The sequence below is a fragment of the Primulina eburnea genome, chromosome 3 (genome assembly GCF_022965805.1).
Source record: "Primulina eburnea isolate SZY01 chromosome 3, ASM2296580v1, whole genome shotgun sequence".
In the NCBI taxonomy this organism is placed as follows: domain Eukaryota; kingdom Viridiplantae; phylum Streptophyta; class Magnoliopsida; order Lamiales; family Gesneriaceae; genus Primulina; species Primulina eburnea.
The window spans coordinates 3626040-3643356 of record NC_133103.1 but is presented as its reverse complement, the minus strand read 5'-3'; the positions used below and the strand labels follow the sequence as shown (position 1 = coordinate 3643356).

At 36.3% G+C, this 17317-nt stretch overlaps 2 protein-coding genes across 3 annotated transcripts; both read right to left on the bottom strand.

Annotated features, from left to right (window-relative positions):
• Positions 1 to 2727: 2727 nt before the first annotated feature.
• Positions 2728 to 7876, bottom strand: LOC140825438 (protein unc-13 homolog). Of its 2 annotated transcripts, XM_073187207.1 has the most exons (6): positions 7547 to 7876; positions 7075 to 7470; positions 5643 to 6506; positions 5071 to 5526; positions 4248 to 4437; positions 2728 to 4167 (listed from the first exon to the last, which is right to left on the bottom strand). In XM_073187207.1, exons 2-6 carry the CDS (start codon positions 7150 to 7152, stop codon positions 3251 to 3253), a joined length of 2505 nt encoding a protein of 834 aa, XP_073043308.1. In that variant the 5' UTR covers positions 7153 to 7470; positions 7547 to 7876; the 3' UTR covers positions 2728 to 3250. The 2 variants fall into 2 exon arrangements, with proteins under 2 accessions (XP_073043308.1, XP_073043307.1); XM_073187206.1 differs by having other exon boundaries at positions 7075 to 7876.
• Positions 7877 to 9414: 1538 nt separating this feature from the next.
• LOC140825437 (DNA topoisomerase 1-like) lies at positions 9415 to 17019 on the bottom strand. The gene is given in 17 exon segments (XM_073187205.1): positions 9415 to 9705; positions 9832 to 10000; positions 10069 to 10172; positions 10425 to 10514; positions 10599 to 10667; positions 11445 to 11578; positions 11657 to 11747; positions 11857 to 11937; positions 12151 to 12276; positions 12376 to 12532; positions 12692 to 12786; positions 12914 to 12973; positions 13404 to 13484; positions 13712 to 13906; positions 14062 to 14898; positions 14900 to 15226; positions 16758 to 17019. Coding segments are annotated over 16 exon segments (2679 nt in total). The 5' UTR covers positions 15221 to 15226; positions 16758 to 17019; the 3' UTR covers positions 9415 to 9636.
• Between the last annotated feature and the right edge of the window lie 298 nt (positions 17020 to 17317).

Below are 17317 nucleotides of genomic sequence, written 5' to 3'. Positions count from 1 at the left end.
ATTAACATATTTCTTGTTAATGTAAAATAGTCTAAAATATAATCAAATCTTAAAACTAATTTTAACAATTAACTTACATTAAGTATTGAGTAGGTCTTTTGTGAGACGATCACACAGTAAGACGGGTCAAACCTACCCATATTCACAATAAAAAATAATACTTATAGCATAAAATATAATACTTCTTCATAAATGATCCAAATAGATATCTGTCTCATAAAATACGACTGTGAGACCATCTCACATAAGTTTTTGTGTTAAGTATTTCAACCATCTGAGAGAAATACGGCAAAATTCATATTTGATTATATGTATATATAGACGAACATTTAAAAAAAAAAAATTCTCACAGTTAATTAAAAAATCCTCAAATTTATATCTATTAATAAAAATTAATTTGGGTGGGGCTGGAGCCTACCCTAACTTAAAGGTGGCTCCGCCATTGTTCGCAAGGTCTTTACAACAACCACGTGGCATAATCGTAAATCTATTTTCTGTCGTCAAATTAGTGTGTCTACTTAATATTTTTGATTTGATGTGGATGAAATTAAAATTCTAAATGTAAAATTTAGGCAGATAATATTTACGTTTAATTTTGTGTTGTCTATACTTTATCCAAAGTATAAAATATATTCGCATGTTGAAATACGAACAACACCCAAAATATAAAATTTTGGCTTCCTGTGGAGAAGACAAAACTTACATTTTCTTTGTCCAAAAGGCTTCATTAAAATATTAAATAATTTTATTCAAATCAATCACCAATGAATTTTCCCTAAATTTTGCCCATGGATTCTTCAATAGAATGTGCTCCAATCGGGTATAACCGGAATTTAAATTTGGTGGACAAATATTTAAGTAATATTTTTATTATTTTATTTTTTTTACTACAGAATAAAAAAAATTTAAAACTAAAATTACATTACTTTGAAATTTAATTATCTCGATATACAAAATATTAGTATATTGTTATCTACCACATCTATGATTGGCGTATATACAAAATATATAGCATTTAATCCAACAACCAAAAATTTAGTTTACCATTATTGCGAATTAAAAATACCAAAATAATATTAATATATTAAAATAATTTATTAGTATGATAAAAAATATATTTAATTATTATAAAAAAATTATATTTCATGTCTTTTTCTTTAAATGAAATATATATTTAAAATGATATATATTACTGAAGTGTGAGTTCATTAATAGTCGCTTGACTCGCTTTTACCCAGTCTTTCTATTTGAGCTTTATTGCGTCATAATTCAAATATTAAATCGTTACTGGTGGGGATCGAGGCCTGTCGCAGAACCGGCCTAGACCCACTTTCCTTGTTGGTCGTCGGTCTTTAGGTTTCTCTTTTTCCACTTAGCTTTTGAAAATTTGAGTTCAAGTTTGAAGTTAAATTTCCGAAAAATATATATTACTTTATCGTTGAATTACTTGATTAACCACGACCAAATAATATCGTTGCAAAAAAAAAAAAAAAAAAAAAAACTTTCTCATCAATTTGAACCCGGTCTAGGGTTCTTCGAGACCCGGTTGAAATATAAAAGAAAAATTCGACATGCTTTGTGATGATAAAAACCCCACACATGACACATGTAAATGATAAATTCCACGAACTTAATTTCAATAAATGATCGATAGCGAAATTCAAAATTTATTGTGATACTGTATCCTTCCTTCTACGGAGATGACTGTGGTGCTTGATTTTGTGAAGGATTTGGACTAGAAGGTTCGCGTCTCAACACATGACCTAAACTTTGCCACCCCTCTTGTTTTCTGGAACCAATTTTGAGTTTACGAAATAATACGTTTTGTGTCTCGGGAATTTCTCTTTGTATAAACTCATTGAAAAAGTGGATGAAACAATTAGGAACAAGATAATGATTTTTGTCGGCACAAGAAAATCCATTTTTTTGGTCTGGATTTTTTTGCTGCTTCCAGTTATAGTGAGAAAGAAAGTCGATATAATATTGCAATGGTTTTGTGGGATCGAATGCATATTTCCAAGCTATGAAATTAATTAGAGTTGAAGAATTCGTCGGACAGTCTGAAAATAAACGCGGAAAGGTAGTCACAACGAGGATGGACTAAATAAGGGATGAGAAAATATATTATATGGTTTTAATAAAAAAATAAAATTATGTATGCTATATTTCTATGTAAAATATAGTTATGTTGAAGTTAGATTTTTCAATTAATCGAGTTTTATTTTGCGTCTTTTTATCATAAAAATTAATTATATTAAAGTAACTTTTCTTATGAAGTTCACCGAAAAATTAATGGACCTCACATATATTGATAAATATTCATCATTAAATACATCATTGAGATAGTGTTGTAAAGATATCATGAATGAGGCAATGAAATCATAAAATTGACACTAACACGTCTCCCGTGAAATCATAGTTATTTAAGGCGCAGAGCGCACTAAAGTATTAGGGTACTTTGGAGCCTGAGGCGCAACACAAAACGCACGCTTTATCGAAGGAAAGCGCATTCACCTCATCCACATACAATTATGTTTTCTTCTTATGATCTGCCATGTAATATAATTAGTTTGTGTGTTTCGACCTATACAGGGTATGTTGTTAGGCACTCACTGTGAAAGGATAAAATTACATATTCTCAGTGTCTGAGATGGATTTATCATCAATATAAATTTAAAATAATTATACTATTTATATATGAATTTGTCATATCTGACACTAAAGAGAGAAGAAAAATGATATATCCCAGGTTCCTAAAAAACAAGAAACCGGTTCCTGATCTTCATTCTATGACAGGAGGGATGCATAAACTGGTGAACTATAACATGGCTGATCATAATGCCTCAGATATGCATCAAGAATTCCTCCGTATTTAAAAATACAAATTATATTCCACAACATGAAAATTGATTTCATATATTGGTAATACAACACAACCAAAAATTAGCTGCAATCAAAGGAAAATTCTACCAAATTTCTCATATAATTTATCTGTCTATCAAAGCTTGCAGGCAGTGCTTTGTCCTGCCTCGTGTGGAATCCCCAGTCACCTTAATGTCAAACACTACCTATTAGTTAAGTCTCTCATTTTTTGCACACTTTCATTCAAAGACAAGATCACATGCCTTAACATTCAACAATCTTATCACATATTACCCAAATTATGTCCCCGTTTGATTGGAGACTTCTGGTGTAGAAACAGATGCCAGCTTTATATCGCAAGTTTCCATGAACTGGTTCTGAAATCTAGTTAAGTTTTCTTGGGTAAGTCGTACATTTTCTTCAGAAACTTTGATGCCAATTTATCATTCCTATTGCACAATACCCGTAATATTGTATTCGGTTCGGTTGGACTCCACTTACCTGTCGTAGGAGGCAATGGAAGCCTCGACTTTCCAGAATCTCCATAGCTACTAATAGCAGTACATCTAAATTGCTCGATAAGATTATCCGTACTAGTTTGAAATAATGGGAGAACGCCTTTAAAGGTAACAGATAACTTATCGACTAGTTCATTTGGCAAGCCATCTCCATTGGACCAGAAAAGATCAGCAAGAAACTTGAAATCCTCCTCTATTATCAACGAATCTTGCACGGTGAATACACGAGATGGTCCTCCACCTAGCAAAACCAACAAGAACCCTTCAAAGGAAGCTCTCATTACATCAGTAATAACACGTGTCCGGACCCGATCATGAACCATTACGGATATTATTTCTAAATTTTTCTCCAGTTCTTGAAGGAACGGTTCAATCCTGGATGAGGAAGCCTCTCCTATGTATAGGTAATGCCAAAGAAGGTGACTTAGGTCACAAAAGACAACCTTGTATGCAGCTGCCTCTGAGAGCTGCTGGATTCCTTCCATGCACGAAGATATTGAGAGCCCAAATAAGCCGTTTGCTACATTTTCATCATTTACATATCCGCCATTTTTCAGATTGGACATCGTCCTCTTCTCTACCACTTCCAACTCCTTTCGTGTGTTGTATAAAGTGTTTAAACGAAGACAGAGCTGCGGTATGCCGAAAGAATCATCGTCATTTTTAACAAAGACTTGGGAATTCCTACCCGGAGCCATGAGTGACCGGTCTTTTTTCTTAAAGAATTTTGAACCCGTGTTGCATCTAGTTAGCATAGGAAGTGTGGGAACAAAGGTTGCTCGAGATCCTGTTTAGTAGCTGAGAATCAGAAGTTTACCGAGTAAAAAGTTGGCGTCAATAACACAATCTTGTAAATACAACATTTACCACAGCCAGATTTCCCCTTTATGATGTAACTCTGGAGGCAGCGGTCCAAACCATTCATCAACTCGGGAAGTAAAACTGGATGCATTGGAATTGGCAGAAAAAAGAATGCCTCCAAAGTCTCATCAATTGTCCGTAGAACTTCCACAGCGGAGGGTGCAAAACGCCCTTTATTTACTTGAGGATTCCAGTTCTATAAAAAAAGTCGGTGAGAAAATGACTTGGTATTAATTAATTGACTAAACGATGAATTAAAGGAATGAAAAAAAGGTCCACGGATGGTAGAATCAAATCGGATTGATACATTGACAGGTAAAGGAGTCTCATAACACAGAGAAAAGATGATCAATAATGCTGTAGGTAAAACAAAAAATGAGTTTTGACGTTTCATACTTAGTCCTTACATAACTCAACAATAAACCCACATAAAGTTTGCCACATCTCATATTATATTTTTCCCTATTGATGAAAATATCTATAGCAAAGTATAAAGTTTGAAAGCTTTCTGAACCACCTCATTCCACATATTGTTGCTTTAATGTCTCAATTTAGATTGACCAGAAGTAAAAATCTCTAGCTATGAAAATTAGCTTTAATCTGGAAGAAATATGAACAACTAAATAAAGGCATCTAAAGAGGGATGTGCGATAAAAGGAAGCTAGTCTTGTTAGTAAATTCCTGACAGAATTCCAAAAATAAAAACTATTTATGAACATTCTATATGATGTATTCACACGGTTTTCTTTTCTCCCCTCCCCCCACACCACCCTCTGCGCCTATGCAATTTATTTACATGGCCAGATTGATAGACTAGAAGGAAAAATACCTCTTGTTGCAAATTTCTGTCAACCCATTCCTCAAGTCTGTCAACCCTCGTCTGTATCCAAGATTTCACCAGGTTAGCAATCACAGCCTCTGCTTCATAAGGAGCCATCTCCTGAATTATTGCCTTGCCACCATCTTCACTGTCCACTGAATCAGAAACTGCCATTTCAACAAGATCTTTCTCAAGTTTGTCAGCAGCTAGCAGTACTTGTATAGCTTCCGGATTTAGCTCACTTATACCCGAAACAAATTTCTTAAGCTCACTTGCGTAGCAAGAATGAAGAGTAGCAACAGCTACACCTGTGGCGAGAGGGTGCCATCGTTTCAGCACAGGGCTATATATTTCCTTCTCATTGAATGCCAAGTCACATATATTTTGCGAAAGGATAGAAAGAACGGGAAGAGGACTTTGTTGATACTTAGAAGACTGCCTGCTTGAGATTACTTTCTCCTTTTCCTGTCTTCAAATGGAGCAAACAGCAGTCTGAGTCACATTTACGAGCAGAACAAAATTGATAATACGAGGTTATGTGTATGTGTGTGTGTTCTTAAGAAACTTCATATCATGCTTGCCTGAGAAAAAGCACTGCGCACTGATGACCTGATATAAGCTTCAACCCTTCTACATCCTACGTCAACTTCTTTTCTATTTTGATACTCATGAGACAAGTCTACCTCCAGTACTTTGGCTGCCGACACCCCCAGCCTCAAAACACTGTGCATCACATCAATATTTCCCCTGTAAAAATTGTCGTGGTAGTGAAGCAGCATTTTTTCTGCCCACTCTAAAATCAGAGTCATTATCGAGCTTGCGATTTTTGAATACGAGGAATCATGTGTTGCCTCTACATCCTTTCCTACTTCCACCATCATATGATCAGCAGCAAAAAGGAGGTCACCCTCAATTTGACCAGTAGTGACATATCGGTGAAATAAGAGCCACAGAAAACAAAGATTATGGAACATTTGGTTTATGCCTAGGACAACCCAAGTTTTCTTGATAAGTTCTAAGACCTCATCAACTTCCTCAACAATAGATGCTTCATCATTCACATCAAAGCAAGCATCAAGAAGTTTCTGGTATAGGTGGATATTTAGTGGAATCCCATCAGCCCAGTGACATACATCAGACAAGGAACCATCGAATTCTCTGCAAGAAAGAGATGCCACAACATTACGGAGGACTTGCATGGATTCACTGTGCTTTCCTGTTTCGATTGGTTTTTCTCTAGCTGCACGTAGGATCTGCCGAAGGCGCTGAGGGGCTGTTTGTGATTTATCAAGAGGCAGATGTGGGTGCACAATGAGTCCAGCTTCAAGCACTTTCAAGCTCCTCCTTTGCCATGCTTCGTATTCTTGTTGACTTGTAAAATCCGAGGATTTGAACTGTTGTAATAACTCCAATGGCAACACGATTGATTCTATTCGTCTTCCGAGCTGCTCAGAGATAAAAGCCAGGAAAACATACCAATTACTACCACAAGGACATGAAGTTATGATAGCCATTATCCAATATCCATACAAAATTATCTTATCTCACAGACAAACAATTCAACTGAAAAATTCTGAGCCCAAGCACAACAGAAATAGCTTAATGATCCAGCTCTGCAAGAAAAATGCAGGTATGCAATCTCAAGTGTTTTTGAGCTACTATTATCTTCAGCCTACTTCTAGAATCTATGGCATTTCGAACTAAATATATAATTTTTCCCATAGATTGAGATCAATTTAAACTTTATCCCAAACATATTTTCTTACCAATAATATCCTCCGCTCAAACCTCATTCGATTATAAAGGAATTTATCTTCCAATTTGATTATATTTCTTTCAGTCCAAAAGACAGTTTGCTCGAAGAGAAAAGTTCGAAATTTTCAAGACCAAAAACGCATTAAATTTCCGACGCCGCCTTCAATGGAGCAATTTCTTGAATCTGGCTTTAGCTTTTAAACTTGAGCGAAAGGATTAAAGAAAATAGTTCTAAGAAAAAACTATCACATATCTGACCTGACCAGCGGCAACTCTCAGCAGTCCGCGCCGGATTCTGGAATCTGTCTGATCCGTGATCCTCATCTGAACCCTCATCAGTTCCGAAACACTAATCCCACTCCTCCTCGGACCGATTCGGCCCGATTCAGATATCCCGACCCGTCCAAATCCTTCTTATCATTCTTCTTCTTCGACTTCAGACCTAGAGCTTTCTTCACCTTGCTCGCGGCCGAAATCGAGGCCGTACTGGATGTCCTCTGCAGAGGCCCCGATCTCTCGGAGTTGGAAACATAAGTAAGAGGCCTTCCTCCGCCAGAGCTCCGGCAGGCTGCGACGAGGATCTCGTAGGCAGTTTCCCGGAGCTCCGACTGGGACAGGTCAACACCCAGATTGCCAAATGGATTCATGTCGACACTATTATGCAGGAAAAAAAATGTGGGCTTTTCTTAATAAATAATCAAAGTAGAAAACTTGGACCATATAAACATACCGCAATCATGGGTCATTTGCACATATGAAGCTGTACATTTAAGAACCATTCATGGAGATGAATGATCGCATGCGAGTGAGTGTGAAAAGCAAAATTTTGATGGAATTGTGAAATAAAGAAAGGGTGGCGAGTAATGTCATTGGCTTGCTTGACTTTTAAGCAATATATATTAATAATTGCAAAAAAATTAATGTAGTTTAATTCTTTGATTCAAGGTGGGTACGTAGGAAATGGACATTATCAAACGAGTTTAGCAAGAAAAAGTAAAAGGGAGGAGTTGGACAGTTGAAGTGTTCCTCTTTGTTGTCGCATTGGGCTACGACTTAGCATCTTGATTCAGAATTTTGAAAGAGAGGAGATAAACTCAGGATGATGGTTGTTTCTGGGGTTTTTTAAAAAATAATGTAATTTTTTTTTTTCAAAATTAATGTAAACAAAAAATGTTTGCATAAATACGCACAAACAGTGCTTACGAAGCACGAATTGAGATCCACGTTGGCTTTAGCAAGTTTTCAAAATCCGTCGTCGAATAGCGACGGTTATAAAACCGTCGCATATAGCGACAGTTTCAAACTCGTCGGCTCTAGCGACAGTTTTGTTAAAACCGTCGCTATATAACAAAACCGTCTCTATATTTGCCGTAAATAATATATTGACGGCGTGCGATTTATGTACGTCGTTAATGTCCAGACATGATTTTTTAAAAATATTTTACTATTAACAACGTCGTTAATAATACTATTAACGACGTGTCTTTATTGTGCGCTGCGAAAATTACATATGTTATTAATAGCACACATAAATACATGCCGCAGATATTACTATCTATCTATTTTGGATTGCAAATTATTTTCTTTACGTTTATATATGTGCGTGTGCGATTGCATGTAGAAAAATTTATCTAATCGAAAACCTTTATCTAACATTTTTATATCATATCAATGTATACTTGATGAACAACTTGAATTTAAAAAGGCTTTTTATGTTAAATAATGATATTTATTTTAAAAATTGCATAAATAACAACGTAAAAATGTTACTAAATTTTTAGAAACTGTTTTTTTTCTTTAAAAATTTTTAGAAATGGGGTTTTTTTAGGGGAAAAAAAATAAAATTATAGGGTTTCTTTATGCAACAGTAGCTTAAATGGATTCATAAATCATTTTCCTGTTACGTATTTTAGTAAACATGAAATATAATATAAACTATTAAGCTTGAGACACGATTTCATATAAAACAATTTAGACTTAAGAGCTACACCCAGTGCCATCGAGCATTCGAGGTGTTATACTTAATATTTTGGATTTTCAGTGACTGGAAAGTGTATGTTTACGTCTCTTGAACACCAACCTCAAAGGTTGATGTCATCACAATGCTCATGGAAGTAACCACACATATACCTTAAGCTTGGACATTACCCGAGTCAAGTTATTCGAGTTTGACACGACTAGCCATTGCATGGCTCAAGTTCGATGAGTCTAGACTCTAGTGGAGCAGTCCATCGCTGGGCTAAAATTTAACCAAAAAATGGAACATACCTCGACAAAATAGGTTGACAAGCACTCGCATTTGACTTATAGATACTCAAACTAAACTCAAGAAGTATAAGTATGAGAAACTATAGCTGAATAAGAGCGACTGAGCGAGTTTTGGCCGCTATGGAGCTACTCACAAGCAGGCATAGTCCACTTCAGCTGTTATGCACATCTATCTATATGGATGTAATTTACCCTTCAGTTTGTTTCGACAGAAACCACGCAAGCAGAACTGGATTACACTGCTGACTGAATTGTGTGGTTAGATATGTGAGCCACTTAAACTCATTTACCAATATTATCTTAAAAAGAAAGTAAATTCGGTCACAGAAACGAAGACAACATTCAGGTGCTCGCATTAACTCAAAGATGGGGGAAAAATCACCCCACGATATCATTGAGATCATCTAATACAGTTAGCATTTTTCGGCCAAAGTAAATAGAAATTGTGCGCATATAATCATTCACCAATCAATAAATTTGTCAAATTCTTCATGATCCCTTTTCTGCTTCTGCTTCTCGTCTGTTTACATTACGTATTGCGCCTCAAAAATATCAAAATCTGAATTCTGGATCCACATCCATTGCCCATGCAAATTTCGCCAGAAGGGACTTGTTGAAAATCTGCAGTGAATCATCATCATTGAGAGAGTAAGGTAACCCAAAGAGGGGAAAATCAACACAAGTTTACACCCATCAGAGAAGAAAAAATCAATTTCTTAAAAAGATTACGACTGGTATAGGACTTGCCTTCTCGATAGGAACTTCCTGGCGCTTACACCAAGCAACTGTAATTCTAGGATCAAGGTAGTTGATCCTCGATGTGCCCAAAGCTATAGTTTTCAGATCTTCTTTGGTCTCCTTGTCGCGTTCCATTTTCTCAATCTTTGCAGCAGTTTGAGTTATCTTTTTCTCTAATCTGCAACACATTCCATTATCAGCCACGTGTTTCTCAAACTTCAAATTTATAAAAAGAATTATAATTACGCTTCAGGGTTCATATTCCGCTTAGGTTTCCCATCAGCATTCTTCAGGGGGGGCTTCCCTTTCTTTGCCCTCGCCAAATCCTCCCTTAGTTCTTCCATAGCACCCTAAAAGAAGTTTAAAACAATGCACGCAGATAATTATACAAATACAAGACATAAAGAAGATATCATAGAAAAGTTAAAATAATACACCATTCAGACAGTTAAACAGTTGAGCCAGTCCACATGGCTTCAGACAGTATAATGTGATAAAAGCAGGTGGATACCCTTTTCTCCCACCAAAATAGTCATACTAAAATTCGACATCTGACAGTCTGCCATAATCATCCAGTATGAGAAATATAACCAAGATATTACCTTTAGTTCTTCAATTTTCTCATCCAAACGTAACATCTGGGCACTGTGGGACTTTGAGACAGTACGCTGATGATTACAAATTATTGCAACCTACAGGATGACAAGCCAAATAGTAACAGTTCTCGACAAAACATAGAAAAAATGCATATCATCATCAGATTCAACAGCCTTTACCTCCTTGTTTGCATGTTGATAAACAACAACTTTTTCAGCAACCTCTCCACCTTTCGACTCCTTGCTCAACTGTCATTCAGAGGCACCAGCAGATTTTAGACACTATAACCACATGAAAATTGTAAAACACTATAAGAGAAGTGGTCCGGCTGTCTAGGATTTCTTTACGCATCCATTCAGAAGAAAAGTAGCAGCACAAAATTTGAGGGAACGTTTAGTTAAATTGCACCAGTGAATGCCATATTTTAACAGCAAGAATGGTCCTGCTTGCTATTATTTTAGCAAATTTCAGTGTGTGATGTAAGTTCATAACACACAAAAATTTGAGAAGATCCCATTATGTCACATCCCCATTGTAAAGGCAACACAATTATACCAGTAGATCAAAAAGTACGCGATCAGCCCCAAACTAGTAGGAAGTAGCCTATGATCGTGTAGGAATTGTGGAGAAAAATTATGCTTGTGACAAAGTCACCATTTGGAAAGAACTATGGTTAGATGTTTGACAAAATATCAGAGTATCTCTTTGATTAACTTTTGCATGAACTAAAGTTACTCGCAAAATTCCGCAGACTTGTTATTTTTCCTTTACGACTTATAACCCATGAGGGTTTCAATATGAGACATTGGCCATAAGTTCCATTTAGGGATACTTTCATAGGCTACGTGAGTCCTCACTTCAAGCTAATTCACTCCTACTCCAGTTGCATGAGTGAGGAGCAGAAGTTGCTTCATTTCTTTCATGTTTATATTCGTTACACAAAGGGTAAATAACAGCAGTATTGTACAATGTATACATATACAACAACTTGAGTTTCAGGTCAGAAGTCCTATGTCGCATCTTACCATATCATCTAACGTAATAGATGCATTGTATGTCCGAAATACTTTGGCTGTGAGGCCAGGCATGAGTTCCTTCAGATGAGCATTCAGTTTGCTAGTGTCAAGCTTGTCAAAAAGATCTTCACCACCTTTTTTCCCTGAGAACAACATCCATGGGTAAGACAAGCTGATACCAAACTATGACATACATGCAAAGCAAAAGATCATTTACTGACCATTTCGAAACTGTTGGATTGCTTTGAAAACAGCAGTTTGAACGATTACTTCATTTTGATACCTTATAGAGTCTTTACCAAGGAAATCAAACTGTGAATAAAACAGGAAAATGCTGGAGAGTTATCACTTCAAATATCTTGTTGATAAGGCATCATGCTGCAGGACCAAGACAATTATTTGAACAACAGAGTCTCTTTACCTTCAAGATATTTGGAGGAACAGGTTCCACATTTTCTACTTTCAATGTGCAGCAACCAACTGTATCAGCTTCATCATCGTCCTTCAAGATGACAAAGGAAATCATAAAACTTGATATAGAACTCATATGGAATTGTTACAGCCAATACTCGAGAACAAATAAATCGTGCTTTAGGGACAAATAATTTCTTCAATTCAACAAGCCTGGATCGCAATGATGATCAAGATAACATACCCAAGAAATTTCAAACAACTAGAAGTTGACATAATTAATAAATCTTTTTGCACCTCATACCTTCTCATTGCCTGCCCTAAGAGCTAATTTGTCTATAAGATAGGTTGCAACTGCTATCTGCTTCCTTGTAGGATCCTTGCTAGAAAAATCTTTGGTATAAGCAGCTCGAATACCTTGAATATGGTTCTTCATTCAAAAGCATAAGATTTTGAAAATAAGTCCATCAGATTTCCACCAACACAAGTAACAAGTAAAGCTTTGATAAACCGAATACATTTCAATTACCTTTAAAAGCCTAGCCTTCTCATATTTCTCCTTATCGCTCTGTCCTTTCAAGGTGCTGCTAGCTGCTAGAAACACATATTTGAATTCTTTCTGGTTTATTGGATCATTCCAATATGCTAACCAGGTCACCGTATTGTCATGCCTTATTTCTTTCCAGCTGCCACAGTGCATATTGACAAGGTTAAATTTTATTTAAGACCAGATAGCATTGATAACAGAAAATACTAGCCATTCATGAAGGTTTTCTGAGAAAACGATCCAACCTGGTCTTAGAAAAAAGAAAAGAAAAGAAAAAAAACGACTAAGAAAGTAGAACCTTTCCCCAGGGATAGGACACTCAGGAATTGGAGAATCCTCCCCAATATTTATGATTATGTCACTTGGCTGTATTCGTTTTTTTAGCTTCCCCATCTGTTAAAAAGTAACAATATTTAACTTTAAAAAACCTGTGTGCCACTAAATACTCAAATAAAGATGCAAAGCATATACGTGCAGATCTCCAATATGTTCTATTGCTACTGAGAAAATGTTGACAAACCTTAGGGTGCTCGCCACGACCTCGAAACAATCCAGGTGGTTCAACCCTGAAGTTTCCAACCTGGAAATGGTATAACTGTCAGCTTCTTGAAATACAGATAAGCAAGGGATGCACATAAAAATTTCCCATCATCTTAACATAAAACGAAAATGCTAATGCGGCAAAGCACCAATGTGGAAACAAAAATGTAGAATCCACGTCATTTGATAAAGTGGTGAAATGCAAAAACAACAATTTGCACATCATGTACAAGGATGAGGATTAGGGTAAACCACGCATATCAATCTTTGTCTACTCTAGGAATATAAACACAGTATGAGAACAAGATGCAACCAACACATACTACACCCTCATGTTCATTTGCCTTCCATTAATTGTGATGCCATTTTAATCTTTCAACAGTTCAGACATTCGTATAAGTAAATTCATTTTTTCCCAATTATCAAGTGGGGAAAGAATCACAGCACATAGATTAAGGACAGAATCACACCTTCTCTTTGACACCATCAACGATTGCCCACATAAACTTTTCCTCTTGCTTCAATTTCTCCTCTTTTAAAGCTTTCTTCTCCTGAGAAGGAAAATAAAATTTGAACATTGGTATGCCCCTTATGATAATATATATTACATGCTTGGCTGTTCACAGGAGCACCATATTATGCAAAAGAAACAAATTATGTCTCAGTGAAAACAATCCTTTTCTGTCAGTGCAAAGCTTTTATCAAGTATAAGCAAGCAAAGTTCTTTTCTCTGCGTTCATGGCGTTCATGCTCATCATAAGAAAAGGAAATGCTTTACCTCGGTACTCATCTGTTTCTTCTTCTCCTTCTCTTTTTGATGCCATTCATATATAGGAGTAAAATCACAATCTTCCAACTTCTGAATAGTGTGATTCTTTCCCAGTATCTTCCTCCAGTCAGTCATAAAATTCTCTTTGAACTTAGGCTTGTTCATGTACTCAGTATCCAGCATCACCGCAAACATTGTTGCAACCTGCCAAAAGGAGAAGGATAAGAAACTGCAGTATTTGCAATAATCTAACATAAAGCAGGAGATAGAAATTGCAAACTTAAATAATTAGAAAGAGAAATATAGCATCAATACAGATTTTATAGGTGTTGTGACACAGCTAGTGAGAAGAGAGGAACCTCTTCCTGTTCTGGAGTTAAGACGACAGGTTTTCCCTTGTAGAGCATCTTAACTCCATGAGGCTTGTATGGAGGTGGAAAAATCACACCATTATGGACCAAAGTAGTCCACTTTTGTCCTTCACCAGAGCTGGGAAGAACCTTTGACGAAATGGAATATTTTGTGCTTTTCACAACCTTCTTTGATTTCTTATTTGTCTTCGTTGCCGATGCAGATACAGATTTAGTGACTTGTTTAACATATAATGACTTCTTAGCTGAAGAATTTTGATTCTTCATTCTCTGTGATATGGGAACATGATCATCATCATCCTCTACCTTTGGTTCACCTCTAGGAACTGCGGTGCATGCATAAGAAAGCTTAGACTTTTTTTCAGAAGATCGGCATTCAAATTTCACAGAATCCGGAGGTCTCTTCTTTAGAATAGACGAAGGTTTCTTTTGAGAGTGGTCTGTTGAGCTAGACCCATTTTGATCAGCTTTGGTCAATATGGGTTTTCTCTCATCAGAACTATTAGACCTACAAGTGGATACTACCCTAGCGTCAGACTTTACTTGGAACTTAGTAGACAAGGGCTTCTCATCATCTGAATCTTCCTTTTTCGGGAGACAACGTTTTTGAACCAAAGCTAAAGTATTAGGTCCTTGTTTGGCATGATTAGAGTTGCCCTTCGAGGAGCTAGGAAGCCTGGCACTGAGTGGTTTATTATCTCCAGAATCCTCTGAATCATTGGCTTCACCTGCAGCTTGGGTCAATGGCTGCTCTTCTTTGACTTGTTGCTTAACAGGGTTGGGCTCATCTGTTACTGAAGTAGGTCTTTTGGAATTCGCTGCAGCAAGACTTAACTAATGATTCATTGGCAGACGAACTAGATGATTTTGGGCTTGGCAGAGGAGACTTAATAGGTGGTGCCTTGCAAGAGGGAGGAACCGAATTACGCTTTTGCATAGTGGAACTTTCACCATTACGAGATTGTTGACCAGGTGTTGGCCTCCCCAATCGTTGGTCATGCTTTTGAGATGATAAATTCTTTGTTTCTGAGTTCACAGGGTTTTGCCTTGTAGAAGAGCTAGACCTTTTAAAAACTAGCGGCTGCTCATCCTCATCCTCATCCTCATCATTCAACAATTTTTTTTCATCGAAAGCATCAACAGCCATTTGTTGCTGTTACCTTTATCCAAAAATAACAGATTCAGTTTGTCTTGAAATACAAGCTTTTTCACATCCTTAAAAAGTTTGAGGCATTGCAAATTCAAAATTATTTGGAAACTGATATACAAATCCTGATTCACCAATTGATGCAAAAATCTATCGATCTTGCGAAGAACTTCAATAAATCAAGGTAGAAGAAAAGATAATGATTAACAAGTTGAGTTGTCGGAAGAAAATCCCCCTTTTCTATTCGTAAAATTACTTGCTGCTTATCTGACTATAGGCCATCACAAAGAAGATATATGTCTGTCTCAATGGTGCTTGTTGCAGGAAAAACGTTGAATATCAAATTCCTCATCAAAAAAGAGCTTAAAGATGTGGTAATTCAGTACAAGGGGATCACATGAGCCTGTCTTTTCTTTCCTAAAATTAAAATCAAAAAATGCCATTCTAAGTTAAATGAAAAATATTTACATGCTTGGTTGTAATCGAAATAAGGTATAATCATCATCAAAAGTCAGAATGATGGTGAATCTTGAAGAAAAACTAATCATGATGTAAGAATGATGATGAATGAATCTTGAAGAGAAACTAATTTCTGCATGCATGCACCAACTGTTAAATAGGCACATAAATAAAATAAAATAATACTCAATGGTATATAAATAAAGCATTGGGAACACCCGAAAGAAGTTGAAGATATTTCATACAGATTTAGAGCATTCATATGTATAAGAAAACTAGTGTACGAAATTGTAGTCATGGGCATGATTTTGCAAACGGCTAACTCAAATTAATAATTCACTGTACAATTAACCAATATTCAAATCGTAGAGCTGGATCTAGCTTACTCCACAATAAGAACCTGACAAACATGCAAATGTGATGCAAATACACCAGATAAATTGCATAGCCAAAAATTACAAGAACAAAAGAGCAGGGGAACATGATTTTGATTCTTTTCAGCTTCATAACGAACACAAATCCAAATTTTTATAAGCTGACTATACAGTAAAGAAAATAACATTTTTAGGGTTTAGACTTCCAAAAATTGACAGAAATCAAATCGTGTCCAACAAACCCATGCACTTGATTAGATTTACTTCAGTACAATTCTCCTGATCTTGATTCGGTATCAACCTCCATAGGTCATCCTTAAGGGCCGACATTATGTTGTTTTCAAGGTAACAGAAAAGTAAACAACATTACAGTTTTTAATCACTAGCTCGAAAAACCTCCTTCGAATAACCTTACAAACAAAAAAGATAAAATTAACATCGCAAGCCTTACATAGAGCCGATTTAAGAGGTACAGAAACCTTATCATTCTAAAAATTTAATCCACTGAATGAAAAGTAATGTTTTTTAAAAAAATCACAATCTCACAATCGAAATATCCAATATTTTTCTCGACGTCATTGAGAAAAATAAACACGAAGAATAAAAAATAACCACAAACGCATTTAAAAAAAAATCTTCTGCATCTTCACCTGAGTAATTTGAAAAGATAAATAAACAAAAAGATACATGAATTCATATCTAACCTCACGCCTCGACGGAAATCGGGCTTTTAGATTCTTTAATCACCGATTGAGATTTTATCTGATAAAGATGGGGAACTGAGGTGATAGTACTGTAGCAACAAAAATATTTCAGGAAGCCAATGAGCTTCGCAGCTCCCGCCGGCGGCGCCGGAGTGGACGGTGACCGTCGAAGAGATAAAAGGGGTGTGAGCAGGAGATAAATGCGGCGTAAGGTGAATTTTTAAGGGGGAGAGCTGCCTGGTTGCATTTCCGATTTTTTTTAATTGTATCTGAATTCGGGTTATGGGTCGGCCTTCATGTGGAGTTTTGCCATGACTCGACCCGGGAATTCTGCCATCTAAGTTACGGGTCAACGGCCTCGGGTTAGACTACCTAATTTTTTCACCCCCTTCCCCTGCAAACAAGACTGCTGTGGTACACGCATCCACGCGATACTTGTGAATAAAGTATTTTAAAAAAATATATTAAATGAAGGTTGTCAAATTTTGAAATTGAATTGATACTCGAGAAAAATATGATTTTAAAAAGTATCGAAAGTTGAATATGAAGTTTAGTTGTCG